The 25,491-nt window shown below is 43.3% G+C and overlaps 1 protein-coding gene across 1 annotated transcript in view; it reads right to left on the bottom strand.

Moving 5' to 3' along the window:
* Positions 1 to 839: 839 nt before the first annotated feature.
* Positions 840 to 25,491, bottom strand: part of usp43a (ubiquitin specific peptidase 43a) — a 90,954-nt gene continuing 66,302 nt past the window's right edge. Inside the window, exons 7-16 of the mRNA XM_080760008.1 lie at positions 19,329 to 19,506; positions 17,185 to 17,296; positions 11,641 to 11,744; positions 9,832 to 9,909; positions 9,126 to 9,255; positions 8,475 to 8,594; positions 7,732 to 7,972; positions 6,703 to 6,861; positions 6,116 to 6,277; positions 840 to 2,250 (exon numbers count right to left, since the gene is read on the bottom strand). Of these exons, the coding sequence (XP_080616134.1) occupies positions 1,058 to 2,250; positions 6,116 to 6,277; positions 6,703 to 6,861; positions 7,732 to 7,972; positions 8,475 to 8,594; positions 9,126 to 9,255; positions 9,832 to 9,909; positions 11,641 to 11,744; positions 17,185 to 17,296; positions 19,329 to 19,506 (2,477 nt within the window). The 3' untranslated portion in view covers positions 840 to 1,057. The remainder of the gene's footprint in view (positions 2,251 to 6,115; positions 6,278 to 6,702; positions 6,862 to 7,731; positions 7,973 to 8,474; positions 8,595 to 9,125; positions 9,256 to 9,831; positions 9,910 to 11,640; positions 11,745 to 17,184; positions 17,297 to 19,328; positions 19,507 to 25,491) is intronic.

The raw sequence follows: 25,491 nt of genomic DNA, 5'->3' as shown, positions 1-25,491 counted from the left end.
GCAAACGAAGAGGATCGTTATCACTCTTTGCCGAAAACCAATGGATGTATGTACGTGACAAGCAGCTATGATTTGTGCTCCAACATGGAATGGTAAACTTTGTAAGGAGGAAAAAATGGCTCAAGTATGTCTTGAGTGTAAAAACAAAACGCAGCAGCGCATTCCAGACAGCGAGATGAACTCTTGACTCTCCTGAAGTGACTCTATGTCAGTGGTTCCCAAACCTTTTAGCCCGGGACCGGGAACTAGTGAAAATAGCAGATCTACAAGTTCACAACGCGTTGCTTTGTGCCACGTTGTGAGCTTATATATCGGCTATGTTCACTACTTAAACATTTGTTTTCTAATGGAATTCATTGGATTTTTCTTTCATGTATTCATTACTTTGAAAAAAATAATTGAATTTGTTTTTCATTCATTTATTGCTCTTTTGAGAATGTTTATTTCTTTCAAAGTTTTCTTTCAAATAATATGAATTAAAAAAACAATATGTATGAAAAATAAAGGAACCCATACAAATTTGTCTTGTGACCCACAAATGGGTCCCGACCCACTAGAAAACTAGATCTAGTAGTAGTAGTAGTGTGTGGATGTACGAGAGTGTGCGCTAGTCAGTCAGTCAGTCAGTCAGTCAGTCAGTCAGTCAGAGAATGAATGAGAGGCACGCTCTCCAGTAGTTAACAGACATAACACAAACACTTATTTTGAGTGTCTACACAGTACACTGCATATTGTTTTGCTCAGGCACTTGAAAGTCAAATACAAAACAGAATAATAAAAAAATTGTCCTTCTAACAGCTGACATAGTATGTCACGTTGTTTCTTTCTGGTCATACCAGAAATAAAATATCCTTCATTATATCTCTAAACGTCATGGCGCAAACCACTTGACACGAGTACTGTATGTTCTGTGAACGGAAAGGTGCATCACTTTGACTATTGCTATGATCAGTGCATCAGTCAGTTGCAAAGGTCTAAATCCCATGTATGGCGATTAATTTGAGTCCTGTAATTATGTTACTGTGGTATTGTGTGTGTGTGTGTGTGCGTGCGTGTGTTAGAAGCTGGACTCAGGGACTGTCCTCTTGCGTCCCAGGGAGGTCGTGCTGTAGCGAGTCCTCTGCAGGGTGTCCGCCGCGAGGCTGCGTGCCGGCGGCGCCACCGCAGACGTCCCGTTGCGATGCAGGGACGCCGTCCTGCGCATGCTCTGCTCCGCCTTGGTGGGTATGTTCGAGGAGCTTTGAGAGCGCTTGATGTCGGTGGCGGCACTGTGACCCACCTTCCCATTCGCTTGTTCGTCACCCGGGCAACGGCCCGATCCCCTGGACCTGCCTCCTTCCTTCCCGGCTCCCGCCGCCACGCCGCCGTTCGACAGGGAGGACCTTGCCGAGCTCCTCGTGGCTCCCGGCTCGCCTCCTCCCCTCCCCGATTCCCCATCCTTGGACCTCCTCGTCGAGTCCCTTTCCTTCTTCAAGAAGCTGCCTCTGAAGAAGGAGAGAAGCCCCTCGTGGCTCTTGGGCTCCTCGGCTTTCTTGGACCTCGGATCTCCTTTATGTTCTCCTCTTTGCGCGTCGACGTTGTCGTCCTTCTCCCCCCTGCCCGCCGCCTTTCCCCTTCGAAGTGTTCCGTCGCGGAGGCTAGGAACGCTGGTGCTGGACTGAACTCCGGTGCTGGAACTCCGTCTCAGCTTGGTCTCCTGGGAGCTTTTGTTAGATCCCTGTGTCCTGTTGTTGTCCTTCCTCCTGGTCAGGGTGCTACTGCTAGAGCTACTGGTCACAGTGGCAACAACGCCCTCCTCTCTCGCTTGGCTCCCCTTGGCGTTTCGTCTCAGGCTGGCCGTTTTCTCCGACGACCGTCTCTGGCCCTCTGGCATCTGTGGAGATTCCGGCGACAGCTCCTCTGCTCCCCTGCCCATGCAACTCAGACTGCCGCGACTCGGGGATCGGCCCTTTACCCCGGCCTGGCCCTCAGAGCCCTCCTTGGCACCTGTCGGTCCGGTCATCAGTGTCGCGATGGGGTCCTTGGTGCAACGTGGCCGGCGTCCAGACTCCAAGTACTCCACGAGCTCCACGGGAGCAGGAGGTGGATCCACGCGAGGCGCTGCTGGGTCTGGTTTTCGTCTGCCCTTGGAGCCAAAGGACCAGCGCAGCGGAAGCACTTTGCTCAGCGTGTCCTTGGTCTTGGTCGGGGTCCTCATGCTTACACTCCGGCCCTGGAGGCCCCTGATGAAGGGCCGGCTCTCAAAACCACCTTATAGTTAGAGAGAAGAGAGAAAGATGTCATTTATGTTACTCAGTACTGGAAATAGCGGTTTTCATTGTCATCTATTGTCGACCCGAGGCCGATTGTACAAATACCTTCTAGTAGTTCTCTCACACTTTCACACACGCTAAAATCTAAAATGGCACAGATTGTCATGCGGTATGTTCCGACTCGGTACTGACGCGTTGTTGTCTCCACCAGACCGAAGGCATGGGGAGAGTTAAGCAATAAGCCACGAGAGGTCTCAGGTTACCGGGTATTTTACACTGGCTGGGGGCGTAGGCAGACCCGACGCGCAGCGGAGGGTCTTCTACCCCGCAGCCAGTGTAAAATACCCGGTAAGCTGGGGCCTCAAGTGGCTTATTGCTTTTCTAAAACGGTTACAAACATTATAGCAATATTAACCTAATAAAACTATTACATTCACAAAAGTATCTACGCTTTGCGCCACCAGAGCGAGCGAGCCAGAGCCACAACACTTCCTTGTTTTGCTCCGCAAGTAGACTGTGACGGGAGAATTGCGCTTGATATCTTTACGGGGCTGCCTGGAGCCACACATTCACAGTCATATGAGGCGGGCGGTGCTTAGACGCCCGCACGGCATGTGTTTGTAAAGCAATGAAGCGCTCCCCTTCCCCAGTTCAGCTACAAGGCTGCAGTTTGATACAAAGTGATTGAAGGAGTGGGTTATCGGTGAGTTTACACCGGTCACGTGACGGTAACCAGCCAATCAGAATGAAGTATTGGGACTACCCGTTTTAGAAAGTATGTTTTGCACTCCGTCCGTGTGTGTGTGCGTCCGTCCGTCCGTCTGTTACCAACTAATCTCCTGCACCGTTAACCCGGTTGATGCTATTTTTCCAGCTAATTTTCCAGAAATGGAGTTGGAACAACTGATGTTCAGGAGGAGGAGAAACGCGCATTGGCCCTGCCCTTCATGCCACTCTCCTCCCTCCACGTCAATCTACCTGTCCCCTTTTATACCTGCCCAATACCACCCAGAATCCTCCTTGCTTCGCCCGCCTCGCTGCGTCGCACACTAGCCGCCTTCCTACAGGCTTCTCGCAACCCACCCCCACCCCTTCACCTCCATAGCAGCTCCTCTCCCCGCTCCCCCCAAAGGAGCTGCTACATCCACCTCGCCAAAAGTGGATCAAACGATTAAAACAAAACTCTCTCCCCTCCTTATCAGGTTCCTGCAGGGGGATATCGTCCATGCGCACCGTAAGACGAACGCCTTATGACGAACGCCACACGACGAGTGCCATTCGACCTCCTCCCCAAAGACTCCAGGGTCGGCGACCCCCCCGGAACCTACACATCCGCATTCATTCATCCCTCCTTCATCCTTCCATTTCTTCACTGTCAATAAATTCCTTAAACCTCCCCAATGGCGTGTTTATTCCTACTAGTGAACAACCTGTTATAGCGCATAACATTTATTTTATATTACTCCTCCAGATTCTGTCCAAAAATCCCGCAAATCGTTACACTATCGTCTATAGTCATGTGTTCAAGATATCTCTCTGATATTTCATATTCCATCCTAATTGGCTAACATTGTCTTTTAAAGTTGGCAGGATTGGCCAGTTTTGAACAAAAGCCTCAAATCATGAACGCAGCGTGCTATTTACGTGAAATCTTTCATGGACTTTCATACTAGGCTGAGGAATATATCCCACCCTTTTCACATTGGCCTATTATAGGGCCACCAACAGGTGGATTTTTGCAAAACACGTTTTTGGAACAAAATGCCTCAAATCATCCAATTGCAATCCAAGGCGTGAGAAGAAATTGCACCCTATTATAGCGCCACCAGGAGGCCACAACCTGACCTGCCTTGGTGGACCCGAGGGGCACTTTATCTAGTTAGCTTGTAGATCTGTCCATTTTGAACCGTGATGATGGTCTTGCGTTAGTAACGTGACACCATAAACATCAACACGTTAGAATTCCCGGTTGTCTTTTATGGTGTTAAGGTGAGACACCCCAGGTGAAATCATGATTTTTCTTTTTTTTTTTTTTTTGCTATTTTGCTTCCTAAACATGTTTTCTTTCAAACTAAAGCAAAATACACATTAAAAATACAGATTTAGATGTTTAGTTGGATAGTTTATTTTAGCCAATGACAGCTCGTTTTTCGGGGTGAAAAGCCACCATCTCTATTTTCATGATTGGTTGTTGGTACAAAGGAAGTGACCATATTTGGATAAGACCACAGTCAGCTTGAGGTCCAGACCTTTCCAATGATATATGCCATTATATGTTGTTGCCAAGGTTTGGATGAGATATTTTGTCTCAAAATAGTGGCTTCAAATAAAACGTTTTGGAATTTTACAATACAAATCTTTAAAGGCCGTTTTCTCAAAATGAGTTTTCCTCATACTTGGGACAAAGAATCTCCACTTCAGTTGAACTCACATACACCAAACTTTCCAGTCTTATTCCTAACTATATTCCGCAGACATTTACACATGGATTTGTTGATATATCATTCACAGCCTGATTTACATCACATTTTATACCAAAAAAATGTCGAAAATTGGGTTTTTTATGCCTGTTGACACTATTTTCTGATTTGTGGAGTGATAATTAGAGATATCAAAAATCCCATGTGTAATTTTCTTTGTCTCTAATGTGTCAACAAAATGAAATGATAATTTTGAACCTGGCTTTATCCGATCTTCAGATTTATTGTCCCGAAATGTATGCAAATTAGCGCATATAATGCCTAATTTGCATATTTAAACATATAATTTCAGAAAACTTGTAATACAAAAAATCTTAGTTTTAATATAAGTAATCAACTGGAGAAGTTTCATTGTGATAGCTATTATTTAACTTTTTTTCCCTATTCACCTGGGGTGTCTCGCCTTAAATGGGGTGAAGGACTTCTCGTAACGTGCTTGTGATTTTACGACAGCTGGCAGGCGTCAGTGACATACACCTGTGATCCGCACATTTCAGGGATTTACACACACCTTTGTGAATTGGATTTACACACACACCTTTGTGAATTGGATTTACACACACCTTTGTGAATTGGATTTACACACACCTTTGTGAATTGATTTACACACCTTTGTGAATTGGATTTACACACACCTTTGTGAATTGATTTACACACCTTTGTGAATTGGATTTACACACACCTTTGTGAATTGATTTACACACCTTTGTGAATTGATTTACACACCTTTGTGAATTGGATTTACACACACCTTTGTGAATTGATTTACACACCTTTGTGAATTGGATTTACACACACCTTTGTGAATTGGATTTACACACACCTTTGTGAATTGATTTACACACCTTTGTGAATTGATTTACACACCTTTGTGAATTGGATTTACACACACCTTTGTGAATTGATTTACACACCTTTGTGAATTGATTTACACACCTTTGTGAATTGATTTACACACCTTTGTGAATTGGATTTACACACACCTTTGTGAATTGATTTACACACCTTTGTGAATTGGATTTACACACACCTTTGTGAATTGATTTACACACCTTTGTGAATTGGATTTACACACACCTTTGTGAATTGATTTACACACCTTTGTGAATTGGATTTACACACACCTTTGTGAATTGATTTACACACCTTTGTGAATTGGATTTACACACACCTTTGTGAATTGCACATTGGTTTTTGCTTAGAGAAAATATGCCCTCCTTTAAGTCACTCATCCAACGACAACAAAAGTCTTTGGTCTGAGAGGCTGAATCAAATGATGGTCTGTGGTTCAAATACTGAATAAATAATAGACCTTGATATGAAAAGGGTTGAAAACCACTGCTTTAAAATAACGACAGCCCAGGCCAAGTATTTGTAATTTACCCTTCTCCTCTTTAGGGGAGTTGTCACGAAAGACTGGAGACTCGGGGGAGTCGGGTAAGGAGGATGGGCAGGTGGTGGAAGAGCGAGACACCAGGCTGCCTCTCTTGCTGTCCCCTGTCAGCCGGATGAGCCAGTGGTCTGACATGGATGAACTGGTGGACCCTGAACCACAGGGAAGGGAAGGAAGGAAGGAAGGAAGGAAGGAAGGAAGGAAGGAAGGAAGGAAGGAAGGAAGGAAGGAAGGAAGGAAGGAAGGAGAAAGAGGGATGGATGCATCGGTTAGACGGAAGGTGAACTTATGATATAGGGAAGAATATAAATTATCCTCATCAGTAATATTGTTTCATTTATTAAAAATAAATGTAAATGTGGCAGAGTATTCTATACAAACATGAATTGATTGACTGAATACTGTATTAGACATAGAAATGTAATCAGCACGAGGCACAGTCAGACATTTTGGCTAAGGATAACAAAGACTAGAAAAAGTGCTATTTATATAAAATCGGAAGGACTAATATAAAATAAAAGTCTAAAGTCTATTTCTCCTCAGGCATACAGTAAGTGTAGTAGTGAACATATCAGACCTCTGAGGGAGCTGCTGGCGGACCATGGGGGGATGGTGTTGCGTCTCTGGTAGAACAGGATGTAAGCCCCCTTGGTACAGACCTCCTCCTCAGGCACCAGGTCAACACTGCTGTCATCATAGCTGTACCACTGGCCGTCCACCGAGTTCCTGCAATAAGCTGGAGTACAACATAGCATGTTCATATAGTTTCATATAATTTTAAACCTGGCATCTGTATTTTTGGGCATGTCATTATAAGAGTGGTAGAAAGCAGTTTCCAAATAGTTTGACCTCATGTAAGTAAATAAGTTAGTAACTACAGTATATACCGTAGCACATGTGCACTGTGCAAATCATTGTACAGCATCACATACTGTACTATAACAGTTAGGAAGTACAAAATTAGGGGGGTGCAGTTTGCATGGGACAATTGTGGTCGAAGTGGAAAACCTTTCTAAAACATTGCTATCGAATATCTTTCTTACAATGACAATGACAACTATTTTTGTTTCGTTTTTTAATAGTAACTGTTCTCAATATTACACTGCAGGGTGTGCTTTACCTAGATTATTGCCACTTCAGCGCTTCTTACGGAACTCGGCTAAAGCCTCGTTCCTGAAGCGACGCTGTCGAGCCAATAGAGCGTCGCAGTCCCTCCCCCTTTCAGAACGACGAGTGGCCCAGGAAATGAAATGCAATGCATTTCTCCCATAGGATTTTCTTTAAGTATTTATTTAAAGACGGTTACGCCGCGGACAAAGCCAACTCGGATCGTGACAAATCATGACAATGAACACAATGTTTTGGGCCGATCAAATAATGTATAAGAAGAAAAACAAAACAAATAGTGTTGTCTCCTGCCTTTAATTTCTTCTTTCTAATGATTTGATCGGCCCAAAATATTGTGTTCATTGTCATGATTTGTCACGATCCGAGATGGCTTTGTCCGCGGCGTATCCGTCTTTAAATAAATACTTAAAGAGAAGGGACTGCGACGCTCTATAGCCACGGTAAAGCACACCCTCTGGTATAAAACAATAGTTGGTACCGGTGTAGTGTCCTCCGTGCATGCCACCATGGTGGTTACACACGGCGTAGAGGTCGTACAGGTAGTCCAGAGGAAGGCTCATGTCGTGGGGCTGGCCTGAGGGCTGCCTCCAGGCGGGAGGCCACGCCCCCAGGCTCAGGTTCCTCATGCTCTGGCTCCTCTTCACCACATGGGGCGCCATATCCAGTCCCGCCAGCGGGAAACGCACCAGAGTGGAGAGCTTGTTCCTCCGCTCGCCCACCTGTTTCAACATAACAGAACACAACATACAGTATATAAGACATATGTCGCAGACACTTCATAAAGCCTGATTGGTTGGGAAGACGAGGTAAGCTCCGATGCCGCGGTGAAGCATGAGACCACATTCACTTCCCTTTAGTTTGCACTTTCTGCCGAGGCTGTCGGGGAGTTGCAGACAGTATGACTGCTCGATGAATGTTGCGTTCAACCAGTGGTGGAAAGTAACTAAGTACATTTACTTAAGTACTGTTTGAGGTACAGTATTTGTACTTTACTTGAGTATTTCCAATTTCCAGTACGTTTACTTCCAATACATCTCGGATCCAAATATTGTACTTTTACTCCACTACATTTATTTGAAAATGTAGTTACTGGTTATTTAGTAGGTTTTGATTATTATTCAAAAACAGACATCAACAAACAAACATCCACCACTGAGTTCAACACGCCAAGCATAAATTATGGCTTAACAATGATGAAAGGAAAGACAATGCTTCTTGTACCTGTCGGAAGCGCTTGAGATGAAGGATGAGGATGTCAGGCAGAGTCCACAGACTCATCTTCACCATGCCCTGCTGAAGCTGCTTACAGTGAGGGCACTTCCAAGCATCATCTGGTGCAAGCTGGAAGGAATGAATGGCATGTATTTGCATCAGTAATGTTCTCTATGCTGGGCCGTGGCTCAGCGGTCCAGGCACCTTGGCTGGTAATCCAGTCTGGCAGTGTGCCACGGGTTCGACAGTCGATCCCGACGGCCCTCACTGCATGTCACCCACCCCCCAACTCTCACCCCAATTCCTGTTAGCCTACTGTCTGTCCCTCCATAAAAAATATTTAAAAAGAAAAGGCGAAAGCCACAAGGAAACATAAAAAAAAAAAAGGTTATGTTCTCTATGGCATCTTTGTGATGGCTCAATACAAAAAAGCTTAAAAACCACAATTGGACCAGATGCATTTATAGCGATGACTCCAATTTCAATAAGGGAATTCCAATAAGTGGCCCGCAGGCTGTGGGCCACTAAATTCCATTGTTAATCCGGGCCGGTCGACAGGCATAAAACTTCGACAATCTGGCTATGGGAGTCTATGAACAGTCTTGAATGTTAGCAGGCCAGATGGCTTTGTGTTGCGAATCTTGCGATGTTCAACCTTACCTGTTCTTCTTTGGTATAAAGCTGGAAACACTCGTCTAAAGTACAAGTGTGCTGCTGCAGGTGCTGCTGCTGTTGGTTCCTCACGCTCTCTGCATCCTTCACCACCTCTTCTTGAATGCTCCCAAAGAGGCTGGATACTCACACACACACACACACACACACACACACACACACACACACACACACACACACACACACACACACACACACACACACACACACACACACACACACACACACACACACACACACACACACACACACACACACACACACACACACACACACACAGAGAGGGGGAGAAGGATAGATTAGCCTCCTAGACTTTATTTTGAGCGTTCAATAAATTACAGTATATATGTCTTATGGCCATTAACTACTATCTGTGACTACTGTAAATGGTGTGGGTAATTATTGTCCCCCATTTGCTTCTTTACCGTGAACCACCCACCATTTGACCGAGCCCATGTAGCTACAGTATTACTCTGACCACTGTGAAGCCACGCAGCAGTCCATCGATAGACCAATACCAACCGTTGTCATCACACACCACACGCTCTCATTGTTACAAATGCTGTAGAGTAGAGCTAACACTGGTGTGTTTGTGCTAGAACATGACGCGTTTGCGCGCACATGCGTGTGTGTGTGTGTGTGTGTGTGTGTGTGAGAGAGAGAGAGAGACACACAGAGAGAGAGAGATGCTCACCACTCCTTAATCTTGTTGTCCCACTCGATGACAAGCTTCACATGGGGAGGTCCCCCTGTACCACAGAACTTCAGTGCTCTACAAACCAACAGGGAAAGAAAACGAATTAGCATTTTCCATTCATGTTTTATTATTTTTAATCATTATTTTTTTGTCACAAGGTAAATATCCTTAGTGTGTGACCGTGTGTTCTCTCTGGTGCCCCCTGGTGCTTGTACAGTAGGTTAAAAAGCATAACACAATAGAAACACAATTAAAAACATACATAGTTTGTACAAATCTCAAGCTGGGTTTAAAAGCCAGCTTTAAACACTTGGTGGACACAATTGGAAGCGCTTGGGTCAGAGTCTGTTTTAGTATGACCAAGTGCTATGACTACATACAATGCAATTATTGTACTGTCTACATGACATGCTATAAGTCTGTTTCAAATGCTATCGAAGTCTAAAAAGTGCTATCTACTGTACGGTAGGGTAAGTGCTATGGGCCATGATGGAGTCTGAAAAGGTGGGTTTTCAGACTACGGCGGAAGATTGGGTCCACCTTAATCATCCAATGCACCTTCATTGTTTGATATTGAGTGCATTGTTTGGTATTGAGTGCCCATAGGGGCACCACAAATGTGATAAATGAACCATATGTGGTATAGAAACTCTATTACAGCTTCCTGGTTGCTTCCGTCGACCGACACAGCTCTGGACTGCAAGACTCTACGATAATATATACTCTATGTATGATAATGATTAGTTATCTTATCTTATCTTATCTTCTTCTGTAGATAAATGCACCATGTCTCTATCTGTCTGTACGTGTGTACAGTAATCCACGTAACTTGAGAACTGTTCGCCCCGCTGACACACGCATTCCACACCCCCGCGAGTGCAGTGCAGTGCCCGGTGTCGAGTTGGTCTAACCCACAGTTGTCCAGAACCACCCCAAAAAGGCCTGTGCCCAGGCTCTGGACATGGCCCCTGCCCATGTTCCATATATGGAGCTGGCCTGTTCTGACATCACATACTGTATGTGGGCATGCCTGACACAGAACTCCATAAGCTGGCCTGCACAGAGAGACACATACAGAAATCTCCATATATGGGCATAAAAGGGGCACAGACAGATGGGTGGAACGGGTACTTGGCATTTCCGGTTGTCCAGAACCAGCACAAAAGCCTCATTTGGCATGCTTGACAAAAAACTCCATATATGGGCCTAACCAGCACCAAAGCGTCTGCCCGGGCTCTGGACCTGATCACCCCTATATCTCCATATACTGTTTGAATCTGGCCTGTTCTGACATCACAACATGGGCACCGCTCACGTTCCACACTACCACAGGGAGTGCAGTGCCCGGTGTCGAGTCGGCCAGAACCACAACAAAAGGCTCTGGTCAGGCTCCACCAGTGGACCTAATGAGCCTAAGTCCCCTCACCTGTAGATTTCATGACATCACATTGAGATTAGGCAACACAATTCATATTTGGGCATGCCTTACACAGAACTCCATATATAATTTGACACAAAGTGACAGATACAGAAATCTCCATATAAGAGCATAAAACAGACACAGACAGATGGGTGGAACGGGTACTCAGCATGGGTACTCTGACACCGGTACAACGGGTATTGTATAGCCGGGTGGGGCATGGATCTCCAGCTTCCATCGTTACTGACTCTGTGCTCTTCAGCTGGGCACCGGCCTAGTAATATCAATTCAATATCACTTGTGCATAGATTTTTTCTGACTCTTCCTTGCTGTGTGTGCGTGTGTGTGCGTGCGTGCGTGCATGTGTGCGTGCGTGCGTGCCCTACCTGTCAACTGCAGGATGGTGAAGTGGCTTACTGTCCTGTGGTGACAGGTAGCTGTAGGCTGCTGATCCTCCCACCACTCTGATCTTAAACAGCATGCCAGCATTCTGCGGGTAACAGACAGACACTGTTATTATGACAGCATCATAGTGTATACTGTACTACATGTACTAAGACCTTGAGAGAACACACTAAAAGTAAATAAAAGTTTGTTAAAAAAGCATTAGGCTGGCTCAACCGTCTGGGCACCTAGGCTGCTGAGCCAGCCTGACGGCGTGCCACGGGTGACTCCCGATCCTGACGGCTCAGGATTACTCAGATTACTTTCATCCTATCAATAAAGGCAGAAGAAGCCAAACAAATATCTTAAAAAAAAAGAAAAAGCATTAGGCTAAAATTCACACTCAATGGTAAATGCATTTGCCTTTGATATATTTTGTTTAGCGTGGCCGAGCCTGTGTTCTGGTCTAGAGGGGCGGGTGTTTAGCGTGGCCCAGCCTGTGTTCTGGTCTAGAGGGGCAGGTGTTTAGCGTGGCCCAGCCTGTGTTCTGGTCTAGAGGGGCAGGTGTTTAGCGTGGCCCAGCCTGTGTTCTGGTCTAGAGGGGCGGGTGTTTAGCGTGGCCCAGCCTGTTTTCTGGTCTAGAGGGGCGGGTGGCCCAGCCTGTTTTCTGGTCTAGAGGGGCGGGTGCCAGTCAAAACCAGGCGGTGAATCCTATTGGATCACCGATCTGAGCACCTCCACTTCATTGGTGGAAATGCACCAAGATAGATGTCTCCAAAGCTATACCAACACACTTGTTGAGGTTATGTTATGCTTGTCAGTTTCACTTTGATACAAATTACTCCAGCTAGTACAATCTACAGGAGGTGTATAAAGCCATAAATAAGCTCTCTAATAACAAAGCAGGTGGCCTAGATGGCATTGCTGCTGAGCATCTTAAATATGCGAGTGTAAATTGATCTCCTCTCCTTGGATTGTGTTTTACTGGTCTTATGATTCATGGTATACATACAGTACTTCCTGATTCCATGCTCTCTGTTTTATGGCCAGCTGCTCGACATACTGAGTATGGCATTGAAAATGATATCAAGTACAATGCCAGTAAGAGTGTTGTAGAACAAAAGAAGACAAAAGTAAAAACTATCTTTTATACACAGACAGTGTCGTAGGATGTATGCACTGGCGAACACCCTCGCACGCAAGTTCAGTATGTGTTCAGAAGCAGTTAAGATTCCTCTATTTAGAGCTTACTGTACACCACTCTACACTGCCCACTTGTGGTCAAGCTACAAAAAAGCATTCAGACACTTCCAAGTAGCCTATAGTGATGCCATGAGAATTTTACTCAAAAGGCCTAGATGGTGCAGTGTGACTGAAATGTTTGTGGCGGCAAAAGTCAATACTTTTCAAGCTGTTCTCCGGAACTTAATGCATAGATTCATGTGTCGCTTGAATTGAACATTTGGACTGTTCTGCAATAAAGGCATTCATTAATTCATAGGGTTATTAATACAATTATTACTGGTTGTAAATTGTTCAGCTTAATCCCCTGGCACTATTGAAGCATTTGATAAATGCTGCTTATAGCATCAGTGCCAGACATATTGTAATATATTGTAATGTTGCATAATCTGTACTTTAGTACATTATATATATATATATATATATTTGTTTTAGAAATTACTGTACTGTACTGCTCCGTACACCCACACGGACTAAAGCCGTTTCAACCGACTGGCATTGCCATCCCTAGAGCCCTGGCCTCAGTGGCCTGTACTCTCTCTAGAGCGCCGTTTCCTAAACAGTGGGTCACAACTAAAACGATACATTTTAGTTACAAAATCTATACATTTTAAAACAAACAAACAAACAAATCTAAGAAATAATAAAATAAAATACAAATTGAAGAGTTGTGTTCTTGTAGATCTGCCATTTTTACTAGTTTGTGTCCCGGGCAAACGTCTGATCTCTCTTTTAGGTCTCGACCTGCAAGGTTTTGGAGCCACTGTTGTAGAAGGGTTAAAATGGGGCCTGACGGTGGAGCTTGAACATACATTGTGGAGTCATGCCCCCTGGTTAGGAGCCAAGCACTTCTATATTGCAGTATTGATACTTTTACCTAAGTAAGTAAAAAGTCTGAGTACTGTTTGTTTCCACAACTGCTTAAACTTGGCAGTGGAACAACTTGTCACGTGTTGTAGCAAACGTCACGTTGAATTATTAGTTGTGACACGTTTGTGATGAGGAGACCCGACTCTTTTCATCTTTCTGCCTTTTCTCTCTGGCAGATTGGCAGCCTGGCACAGATGGGCCTTTCAAGCATGGAGAAAGATGAAACATGAAAACCCAACATGAGTGACATTATTGTTGTCTGCATTTCAGTGTGATAATTCCTAGACTGGTGTTCGCTTAATGCAGAGCAGGAGCTTCCTGCATTAAAATACATTATAATGACATGGCACAGAAAGCATCATATTTGATTCTACATAGGTCAGTAATGAACTGACCTGAATAACCTTTGATGGATTCATCATGTTTTTATTTATTTATTTGACAGTATTGTCTTGAAAATGTTTTAGTAAGACTGTAAATGTTTTTATTATTATGTTGTGATAAGTGATATGCATTGATGTTTGTTGTGGACCCCAGGAAGAGTAGCTGCCACTTTGGCGGCAGCCACTCCCATGCTAAGGGGATTCTGAATGAATAAAGAATACCTTCCCCTGGCATGGAAGAGTGTGGTTTGAGTGGTGAATGAATACAGTCCATTTATCCATTTATTAGGGAGAGGAGAGCAGAATTAGGTTCCTAACGTGTCCATTCTGAACAGGCCCATGGCGGAGAATAGGAGCTGCAGCTGAGCATACAGAGTAATACATTAGCTCGTTAATAGGAGCCTAAAGCACCAAATGAAAATTGTGCGATTTCCTTTGTCTTCTTTAGGAGCCTGGACGAGCGTGTTCGTGTAAAAGGACTTATCTTTGGCTGGACTATAATGAAGCAGAGTTATGAAACGAGTTATTACTCAAGAGTTTTGCAAGGTTTTGAAGGAAAATCTGAGTCTTATTTGAGAAAATGAATAACGGTGGTTTCACCACTGCTCAATTAACAGCAGTGGTGGAAAACAACAATACATTTACTTAGGTACAATTTCCAATTTGCAGTACTTGTACTTTTACGCTACATTTCAGAGGGAAATATTGTTTATTCCACTACAATTATTTGAACACTTTAGTTATTGAAAACTTGAAATGGGACATTGTGCATACTGAGTACTTTTACTTTTGGTACTTGAAGCACATTGAGGCCAAAACTTTTGTAGTTTTACTCAAGTATTTATTTTTTATCAAAGTTTCAAATGACATAGTCAAATAGAAAATAACATACAAAATGGAGTATTTTACCCCTCACACACCCCAGAGTTCTCACTCCGAAAGAGCCACAACCCATGGTACATTTTGAATTCTGGACTTTTACTTGTAATAGAGTAGTTCTATTACTTCTAAATTGCAGAATTGATACCTTTACTTTAGTAAAGTAGTAAGTAGTAGTAAGTAGTAAGATTGGAGCACTACAGTACATTTAAAGCACAACTCAATAAAAAACTGTTAACTGTGGACGACACCATAAAGCATTACACTTGTTTACAATAGGGTCCACCATGTTCAATTCATCATAATATTAAAGCACGGCCTGTTGATGTTTCAGTATGGTCACAAACCTGGCACACAAGTCCATAGTTAATTACTATGGCAAGAGAGTATGTAGGGTTGCCTAGACATCCAATAATGACATGCACAACCACCCCATGTCTCCCTGTTGGTTTAACATTTACAGTATCTAATTAGCTGCCTTGCTTTGGCCCCTATTGTTAATTAACATTTACAGTATCTAATTAGCCGCCTTGCTTTGGCCCCTATTGTTAATGAAATGCCATCGGTTTGCTGATTAAAGCCAATCGGCTCTCACCACGTTCCCAGGGAGATTTTGTGTTTTGTGATTTTAATGTAGTCAGGCAACTGACTACATTTCATTTAGGTACTTATTTCATTTAGTTCTGTGCACTGCTACTTTGAAACTGACTGTTTAAAGCAGTGGTTCTCAAACAGTGGTCCTTGAGGGGGTTCCAGGTGTTCCCCAGCTAAATGATGGAGAGTGATGGAGCATTGCTTAATTTACAATAAGTCTACACAAATAGAGAATGTAGAACAATTGTTACTTGGTGCCTATTGATACCACCTCAGTAAAGCATGGAACTGTGGACAAACTTATCCAACAACAACAACATATTCTACGTGGGTAGAATATGGGTCTAAGAGGCTGAATCTCATCAAATGGTCTGTGGCTCCAATGCCCAATAAATAATGGACCTCGAAATGAAAAAGGTTGAAAACCACTGGTTTAAACTAAGGATTAGTAGAGGATGTCCAAAGCTAGTGCTAGTGGGTGGCAGTGGCTGAGGAAGTAGAGTGGACATCAGGGAGTAGGCCTGTCACAATTATTACACAATTATAATCGCAAATATTTGAGATAATCCCACTAATTTTTGCATAATTGTCATAATCGTCGAAGTCAAAAAGTCAAAAATAGCAGATCTATGGGAGAATGGGTCACGAAGTGTCCCATTGCTGATATTTTAAAAATGTTAAATTAGTAATTTAGTAATTTCTTTGTACAGTATATTGAAGTTATTGTCATATCAGCCCTGTGAAATGTTTTATTACAAAGCCTTATAGGCAATCTGAAATTTCATTTTGATTCATATCAAAGTTCCAATGTTCAATGCCAAAAACACAATTAAATCGTTAATCGCAATTATTTGTGTGACAATTAATCGCCAACTTAAATTTGTACTCGTGACAGCCCTACCCGGGAGCCGGAAGATCCCCAGCTCCTTCTGGCTTTGTGTCACCGTGTCCTTGAGCAAACTGACTGACTGAGCGCCACTAGGTGGCCCACTGCTCCTAATAATTGGGACGGGACAAACATGGGGAACAAACCAGATAAAAAAACTAATTACAATAATGAAGAAAATGCCAAATATTTCATCTGGTACTGAGAAAATAATAGCCTGGGACATACACAAAATATGTCATAGGCTAGTGAGGCATCATAAAGGAGTGTAAGGAGCCATGCCAATCTTTACATGACCACACACCCTGACTCACTGTCCCAGTATTATATCTTTAACTACAAGATCTAGACACTGACCAGATCGACAAGCTCACAACGCGGCGCAAAGTTTGTAGATCGGCTACTTTCACTACTAGCCTACTTCTTAAACATTTGTTTACGAATTTATTTATTCGTGATTACTTAGAAAAATCATTGCATTTTGTAGTTTTCATGAAAATGTTGCTTTTTGGGGGGAATGCTTCTTGAAAATGTTTTGAAATAAATAATAATTAAAACCAAAAAAATGAAAGGGACCCATGAAAATGTGTCAGCAACCCACAAATGGGTCCCGAGCGACGGCGCTGTTTGGGACGCGGCGGCCTACGGTATGGCCTACGGTACGGCCTACGGTACGGTATGGCCTACGGTACCTGAGCCTGGGATCCGTTGAGCATCAGGTAGTAGAGCCTGCTGAGGATGCTCTGCTGCAGCTGCTCCCACGAGACCGCTCTGTCCTCGTGCACCATGAACGGAGGACCAAACCTGAGTACAGTACAGTAACAGTAACTTTTAATAACTCACAGGAGTTCTTACTGTATGGTGTGTGTGTGATATGAAATGTGAGCTTACCATAATCACAGTAATCCTTAATATTACATTTTGTTTGAATATTCCATCATATTCAAACAAAATCACTGTATTTTATTAGATATTATATTGATATTATAGCTATTTTCTCCAGCTCCCTGTGGTGCATGAACCCCCCACCACTATAGTGGTGGTCCCCAGGTTGCTCTTAGTCAGGATGGTGGTCCCTGGGTCAAAATCAGTTGAAAACCCCTGGGGTAGAGTAATGCCTTTCCATCCGTTTGTCCTATAACAACCCAATAACAAACAGTTCCCAACGATGATGCACCAGTTCGCTCTCCTCAGGCCAACGTCATGGCATTCTCTTCGCTTATAGCCCGGAGGCTTATTCTCCACAATTGGAAATCAGATAAACCTCCAACATTCACGAACTGGGTCAGGGATGTGCTGTCCTTTATCCCATTAGAAAAGCTCACAGGTGCAACAGATACAAATCTCGCCAAAAAAGATATAAAGGCCTGGCTGGTCCCCTTTTATCGGATTCCCCCTTCCTCTATCTTTTTCTACAAATGCTGGAAGTGATGTTTGATACTGATACTGCAATTTGTGTTTTCCTATCATGACATACGTATGTCCTTTTTGAAGTGATGTTTGATACTGATACTGCAATTTGTGTTTTCCTATCATGACATACGTATGTCCTTTTTGAAGTGATGTTTGATACTGATACTGCAATTTGTGCTTTCCTATCATGACATACGTATGTCCTTTTTTTCCTGTTTACTGTGGTTTCTAGAAAATAGGTATTAAAAAGTATAAAAAGTGTATTTCATGCTTACAGAGATATGTACAGTACCTACAGTACATTATATTTAAAATCAATTGTAGGTCTACTATTGTCTGGTTAATGTCTGGTTTGAAAACACTAAACCCCCTTAATCTTAAAGTTATATATGATACAAATGTGAGTACTAATAAAGCTACTGTTCACTGAGCTGTCCTTGTGTCGTGTTCCCTCATTTGCCCTGGATTTGAGATGAGTTCACAACCACGCAACCCCCCCCCCCCCCCCCCCCACACACACACACACACACACGCACACACGCGCACACGCACGCACGTACGCACACACACACACACACACACACACACACACACACACACACACACACACACACACACACTCATGCGTGCAGCCGTGCACACACCCCGGATATAGCAGCAGTTTCAATAAGGAGATGATTTTGCAATCACTAGAACCAGGACATCCTGGCAGCATTTCAGTGTTGAAATTAGAAAGTAATTCAGGCATGACCAACGTCACTTCCACAGAGTGCCATTTTTGGGAATTATTCATTTCCATTTCTTCTGCATTTAATGTGAACATGGAAATTTGGTTCATGAGCCAAATGAGAAAACCTAATAAGAATGGGTTCCGTTTAATTAATCAAAACCCATTTATTATTCTTTTTTTAGTCCAGGTCATGGCACAGTGCAGCTTTTAGTGTATAAGAGGTTGGGAGGTGCAGAAAGTTGAGGATGTTGAAAATGTACTTGTGGAATTCCTAATGTTAACCCGTTAAATCCGGGAAAGCATCATTATCATTTTAGATTTGTTGCGTTGGCTATTAAAAAAAATTGCAGGCAGTTCACATGCCAGCTTGTTCATCTGCTATTTTTTAATTAAAAAATATATATCTTGAAAGTGTGAGAACTACTGATTTAGAACGCATTTGTAGAATCGGCCTCTGGTCTTCATTGGGTGAACAATCATGTTCAACAGGTAGAGCAGGGCTTTATATCAACAATGCTTCATGATGACTCGAATCAAATCAAATTGTTACCTGGTGAATCGTAATCAAATTGAATCGTGAGGGCAGTGCCAATGCACACCTCTACCAATTTGCATAGTAATATCTGGCCAGTGGCCAGATAGTATGGGAACGATGGAAACGGTGAGGAGATCCGCTAGCTTCCTGCAGCTCACCTGACAGCCTGCTGTCCGGACCCTGCTGTGTTACAGATGAGGAGGAGGAGCTTGGAAGAGCTGGCACCGCCCTGGTGGAGGAGGTCCGTGGAGAGGGTGGTTCCGGATGGCAACAACTTCTGGCCCTCGGGCGCAGCAGCAGAGGTGTAGGGAGACGATGGGAGGCTGTGGTGGTACCCTGCCAAGAGAGGAGAGGATCAGTTCTGTTAAATCTGCCATGCAGCAGTGGTGGACAGGAAGTACATTTACTTAAGCACTGTACTTAAGTACAACTTCCAATACTTTTACTTTTAATCCACTACATCTGGGATCCAAATATTGTACTTTTACTCTACTACGTTTATTTGAAAACATCAGTTAATAGTAACTTTGTGGATCTTGATTTGGATTACGAAACATACAGTAATCACTTCAGCCCTATTTTGGCTTATACATTGGCTATTTTCTAAAGATTTTCATACATTAGAAAACTTGAAATGGGACATTCTGCATTGTGAGTACTTTTACTTTAGGTACTTTACATTTTGATACCAATACCTGTATTATTATATTGAATATTATTTTGAATTCCGTACTTTTACTTGTAACCGAGTATTTCTACATTGCAGACAGTATTGATACTTTTCCCCCACCACTGCTACACAGTTAGCTAACTGAGTATTGATTTAATTTAAACAGCTTGGTATGCTGATAATCTGGTCCCCAGCATGTCATAGCAAAGACTCTGACTCTGCTTGGTACTCAGCATCAAGGGTTGGTTTGGGGCATAAGTCCCTGCAACATACTAGCGTCATGTCCAGGGGGTGTACTTACCAGTACTACCACATTCACTGCCAGGTATTAATGAATACATTCTTGCATTCTATTCTCAAAACCGGCACTTGTAGATCGTCTATTTCCGCGACATATTTAAACGGGATACTACTGGCCCAAGGCTAGGTGATGTCTGTCATGCTCGTTTGAAGCATGGGTAGATATAGCTATTTCAACCAATCAGATTGCTTTGTTGGAAATACCTGTTGTATAATTGTATAATCAAGCTTCCTCACACTACAGATACAGGACATAGGCAGTAGGCACCGCTTACTCTGTCTGCTGTAAGACTGCTGAATTATATTACTATTTGAAGTTCATCTGTAACAATAAAAATTGATTGACATTATAAACATGATATTACACAAATCCAAGCACTATGATAATGGGTACTGACAACGGGTAAAATGGGTCTTCTGAGAATGGGTACAACAGTTATTGCATGTGGGGCATGTGTTCCAAATGGCATCAGCCTACTTTATTTATTCATTTTGTAATCCTTTACAACCAGGACACATCAGTTGCATAATTGCCAATACCGCTGTCACCAAACATTCAAACTGATATACTGTTCGAGCTCTAGCCTCGGGGATCGCAGGCCCTTTGTTCTCAATAGAAAAATAAAACATGGGTGAACACACCAGGAATTGTGGCATACAGTAGGAGCGCTAACTCTAAGTGCACTGCCTCCCCCTGGCCAGCCGGGGCGCCTGATGGAGGGGAAAGGAACTGGTTGGAATAACGTGTTCCTTCCACGCGCTACGTCCAACCAGGGAAACTCCCCCCTGTCAGGTGTAAAGGAGCAACTTGGACACTAATGCATGAAGGAAGCATGAATTCAAGTCCGTTGCCTCTCCCCAGGTTGGCGGAGGGTGTGTAGAGCCCAGGATCACATTAGATAATTGACACAGGGGTGAAAAATGGGTTACAAAATTGTGGGATAAAATAATTATAAAAAATAACTAAAAAACAACACTGGTGCAGAGGGGCGCCATGTCACTCCAAATGTGGTGACGTCAGTGTTCTCACATAGGTGGGCGCATAGGTTGGTGAAAGAATAGGGAGCTAGCTTCAGTTTCCAGTGCTACTTTGATCCTCCCCTCTATGACCAGAAAAGGGATCATTCTTTCAGGCTAGTCAGCCAGTAATGCAGAGCTGCTTTGCAGGAATGGAATGGGCCAGGGTTTGTAAAACACCTTTAGTTGGCGTAGTGAAAAACAGCACGCAATGCTGACAGTTTTGCAACGTGATTCTAAAATATCTTCAAAATTCCCATATGGCAGAATGGTCACCCCTGGAGTGTTGTTTTACCCTGTGGAGCTGTAAAATGTGTGACATCTGTTACAGACAGACAAACACGCGCGCGCACACACACACACACGTCACACGCACGCACGCACGCACACACACACACACACACACACACACACACACACACACACACACACACACACACACACACATTTTTGATTAATGGCGTGCAATAGCTGGGGGGGGGATGCAGAAGGCTGAGCTTCCTGTCTCCCAGGAAACATAAACTTTGACATTATCAGAGGATTTAATTAATACTTGTTCAAAGCTCACCACGCAATTAATCACTGCCACCTTCAAACAGTGCAGGTTGGATTAACACACTCAGCATGGCACAGACACAAACCACTAGTGAACAAACACTCTGTTGCACCAGACCATGTTTCATCAGACACAAACCACTAGTGAACAAACACTCTGTTGCACCAGACCATGTTCCATCAGACACAAACCACTAGTGAACAAACACTCTGTTGCACCAGACCATGTTCCATCAGACACAAACCACTAGTGAACAAACACTCTGTTGCACCAGACCATGTTCCATCAGACACAAACCACTAGTGAACAAACACTCTGTTGCACCAGACCATGTTCCATCAGACACAAACCACTAGTGAACAAACACTCTGTTGCACCAGACCATGTTCCATCAGAGCGTTCTGTGTAACATGTTTTCACCAAAACAAAATGGAAAGGACAGAAACGGACAGCGATATATTTCAAATTTGTATTTGTTTTTCAAAATCGTACAAGATCTAAGTTCAGTACAAAGCAGCATCAACATTACAAACACTGATACTGATTCTTGAAAAAACACCCAGTTTTTCACTATTAGGCAATTAAGCCCTGCATTCGCTATACATTACTACAGATAGCGATAATAGCAGATCTATAAGCTCACAACCTACAGCATTGTGACACGTTGTGAGCTTGTAGATCTGCTTGTGTGGCTGCTTTTGTACATCCTGACTCTGTGCTCATTTCCAGCCGCGTATCGGGCAAACACTACAATTGGTGGCAGTGGTGGGATAATTGTAGTGTTTGCCCGATACGCGGCTGGAAATGAGCACAGAGTCAGGATGTACAAAAGCAGCCACACCGTGGTTTATTCCCAAAAAGGAGATGAACAGCATGGGAAATGGCAGCACGCAGGCAGCAAACAAACAGGGCAGGTGGGTGTGCAGCTCCACCCTGTCCTCTCACTGAATTCAACACTGAGTTGGTGAGCTTCCTGGCAGCCTTTTATAGGCAGCTGCACCAATCAGTGTGGGCTGTACCATTTCACCTGGTTAAACATGCAACCCCCACATAACCCACATCACATTATCCTTAGCAGCCCCAATGCCTCACTCAAACACCCCCGTGGCTATTCCACCGTGGTCCAGTCCAGACCAATACATGGTGCCCTGGTAGCCTGGTTCCCTGAACACACTGGAACAGACAGAACAGAAGCAGATATTACATAATTGTATTTTCATTTCATCATACTTTCAATAACCCAGTTAGACTCATGACTCTTCCTTTATGCCAATATACATACTTAAATGTGCCCAATCTCAGTAACGGAGGACCACTTCGTTACACAAGGATTTGTGGATTAATTTCCATATAGGCCTAATACATACTGTACATACTGTAGAAGAATTCCACTAAACCTTTAAAACGTTTTTTCTTTCTTTTGTACTGTACATGACAGAGGGGTCCATAGACATGGCATTGATTGCTGCAGGTGGCATTATCCATCCGTCTTGTTTCTTGTACGAAACAAAATTTATTAAACACACGATAAGACCTGGAGGCGTGATCAATGCCATTTGGCTATTCTGAGTGGCCAAAGAGCATTGACCACGCCTCCAGGTCTTAAGTTAAGTAATAAGACCTGGTACTTAAGACACGCTAAATACAGCCCCAAAAGTCCAAAGACTTGGCTGGCAAACGATTTACGTCATAAGGGCTCTAAACAAACCATAACCATAGACATAACCATAGACTGGCTGCCATATGACGTAATCTTCAAAAGCCATGTATTGGAGGTGCTACCACCTTTCAAAAAATAAAATAAAGGGTTCTTTATGGGTAGCTTAACGACTAAACAAACCACAGTCAAAATATATCAGCCAGGGGACAACACCATTACAGACATGGCATCAGCGAGGCGGTGAGAGCCAAGGAACAGAGACAGCGCCTTGGTCTGCCCGGGGGTCTGCTCCCAGTGGGACGTGCATCGAGGACCTCCCTAGGGAGACGCCCGAGAGGCATCCTAACCAGATGCCCGAACCACCTAAGCTGGCTCCTTTCCAGGCGAAGGAGCAGCCGTTCTAGTCTCTCTCGTGTGACTGAACTTCTCACCCTATCTCTATCTCTCGCTTGTATTAGCGACCTTATTCTTTCGGTCATGACCCACACTTCCTGACCATAGGTGAGAGTAGGAACAAAGATTGCTCGGTAGACAGACATATCATATCATTTGACATTGACGCATCGTATCGCAATGCAAATAATCGGTATATCATTTTGCAATGCAAATAATCAGTTTTATCAATACTAAGTTAAATTGTATCAGTACTAAGTACAATTGTATCAATACTAAGTAAAAGGAAGAAAGAAAATTCAGGCATGAAATGTGCTGGTAACCGATTCTCATCTGAGAATACAAAACAAAACGGTCAGGGGTGAAAGACAGTTCTCACTTTCTTGAAATAAAGCTGGAACTTTTCTGTACAAAATGTATTTGACACGCATTTGTTATTGCGTGTTTGTGTGCGTGTGTGTGTCACCATGCACTGGCCTAATGGAACTGAAAGTGAGGTGTATTCTGCAGGGGTTAATCTGCTGTTAAGTGGTCAGATGAGTGGGCCGTGTAGCAGCATGCACTTTTGAGATTCTCAAGGTCGAGAACCACTCGTTTCAACTCTGACCTGACAAACAGCTAGTTAAAGCTCTGCCGTTACAACAATGCAACAGCTCTTAGCATTTCGACGGGAAAAACAAAGACTTCACTCGCTCCACCTGTTAACCATCTCTCTCCATTCCCTGGTGGCGGTGACATAAGCTCAATAGCGACGCACAGTTGAAAAGGGCAATTTGTAGCGGTTGTCTTGCCCTTACAGTACGTGATGAATGTAGGTAGCACTACAGAGAGATGAAGAATAAGAGACAGAGAGAGGAAGAGTAAAATATATTGTACTGTAAATGTACTGTACGTGGTGTGCACCGTGAGAGAAGAGAGAGGCACAGCAATAGTGTTAGATTTAAGAAGAAAAGATGGAGGACAAATGGTATAAATGGACAATATTTAAGGGTATAGGGGAATGAGAGACAACTGTGAATGTCTAGAAAGATAAAGTAACTTTTTAAAAACGCAATGTCGATGCCTGTTGTATTTTTTATTTTTCTGTTTTTTATTTTTTGTGCGTCTGTGATGTTATATGTATTGTAAGTTTGTTTTTTCTGTCTTGTCTTGTAAAACAATAAAATTTTAAGTTAAAAAAAATAGTGTTAGATTTAGAGAAATAGACTGAAGATTATTATTGTTTGTTCGTGCAGCGCCATTTCATTCCTTTAATTTATTTTTTCATGCATTACATAAAGCGATGGGAACTGCCTTTGTGCGTGTGGAAAAACAGCACATGAAGTGAGAGGAGAGAGCGAGAAAAAGAGCAATACAGCATCAGACAGAGAAACGGCGAGGTTCATACAACGCTGCATTTCTTTGCGGAGAGGACGAGTCGAATCATGTTACGTCCTTTTATCGAAGTTGAAATGTCCCTGTTTTAACACCATGCTCAGGTGAACATCTCTTGTGTCGCACGCAAACACACACGCACGCACACACACGCACAATGTATCTCTCTGCATACTTTCTTTACAGCTCCCATGAACCTGTCTGCTTGGATGTCAAGGTTTGGGACTGATTCACATTTGGCTTTCGAAGGTAGTATCTGTATGACTTTAGCAGTATTTTTTTGTTTTGATTGATGATTTTGGAGATTTTTGTTAGATGTTCAGGACGTTTGAATTTTGGGATTCTTACGTT

This window comes from Protomyctophum bolini (assembly GCF_963924005.1).
Source record: "Protomyctophum bolini genome assembly, chromosome: 3".
Lineage (NCBI taxonomy): Eukaryota > Metazoa > Chordata > Actinopteri > Myctophiformes > Myctophidae > Protomyctophum > Protomyctophum bolini.
This window is presented reverse-complemented; position numbering and strand designations above follow the sequence as displayed.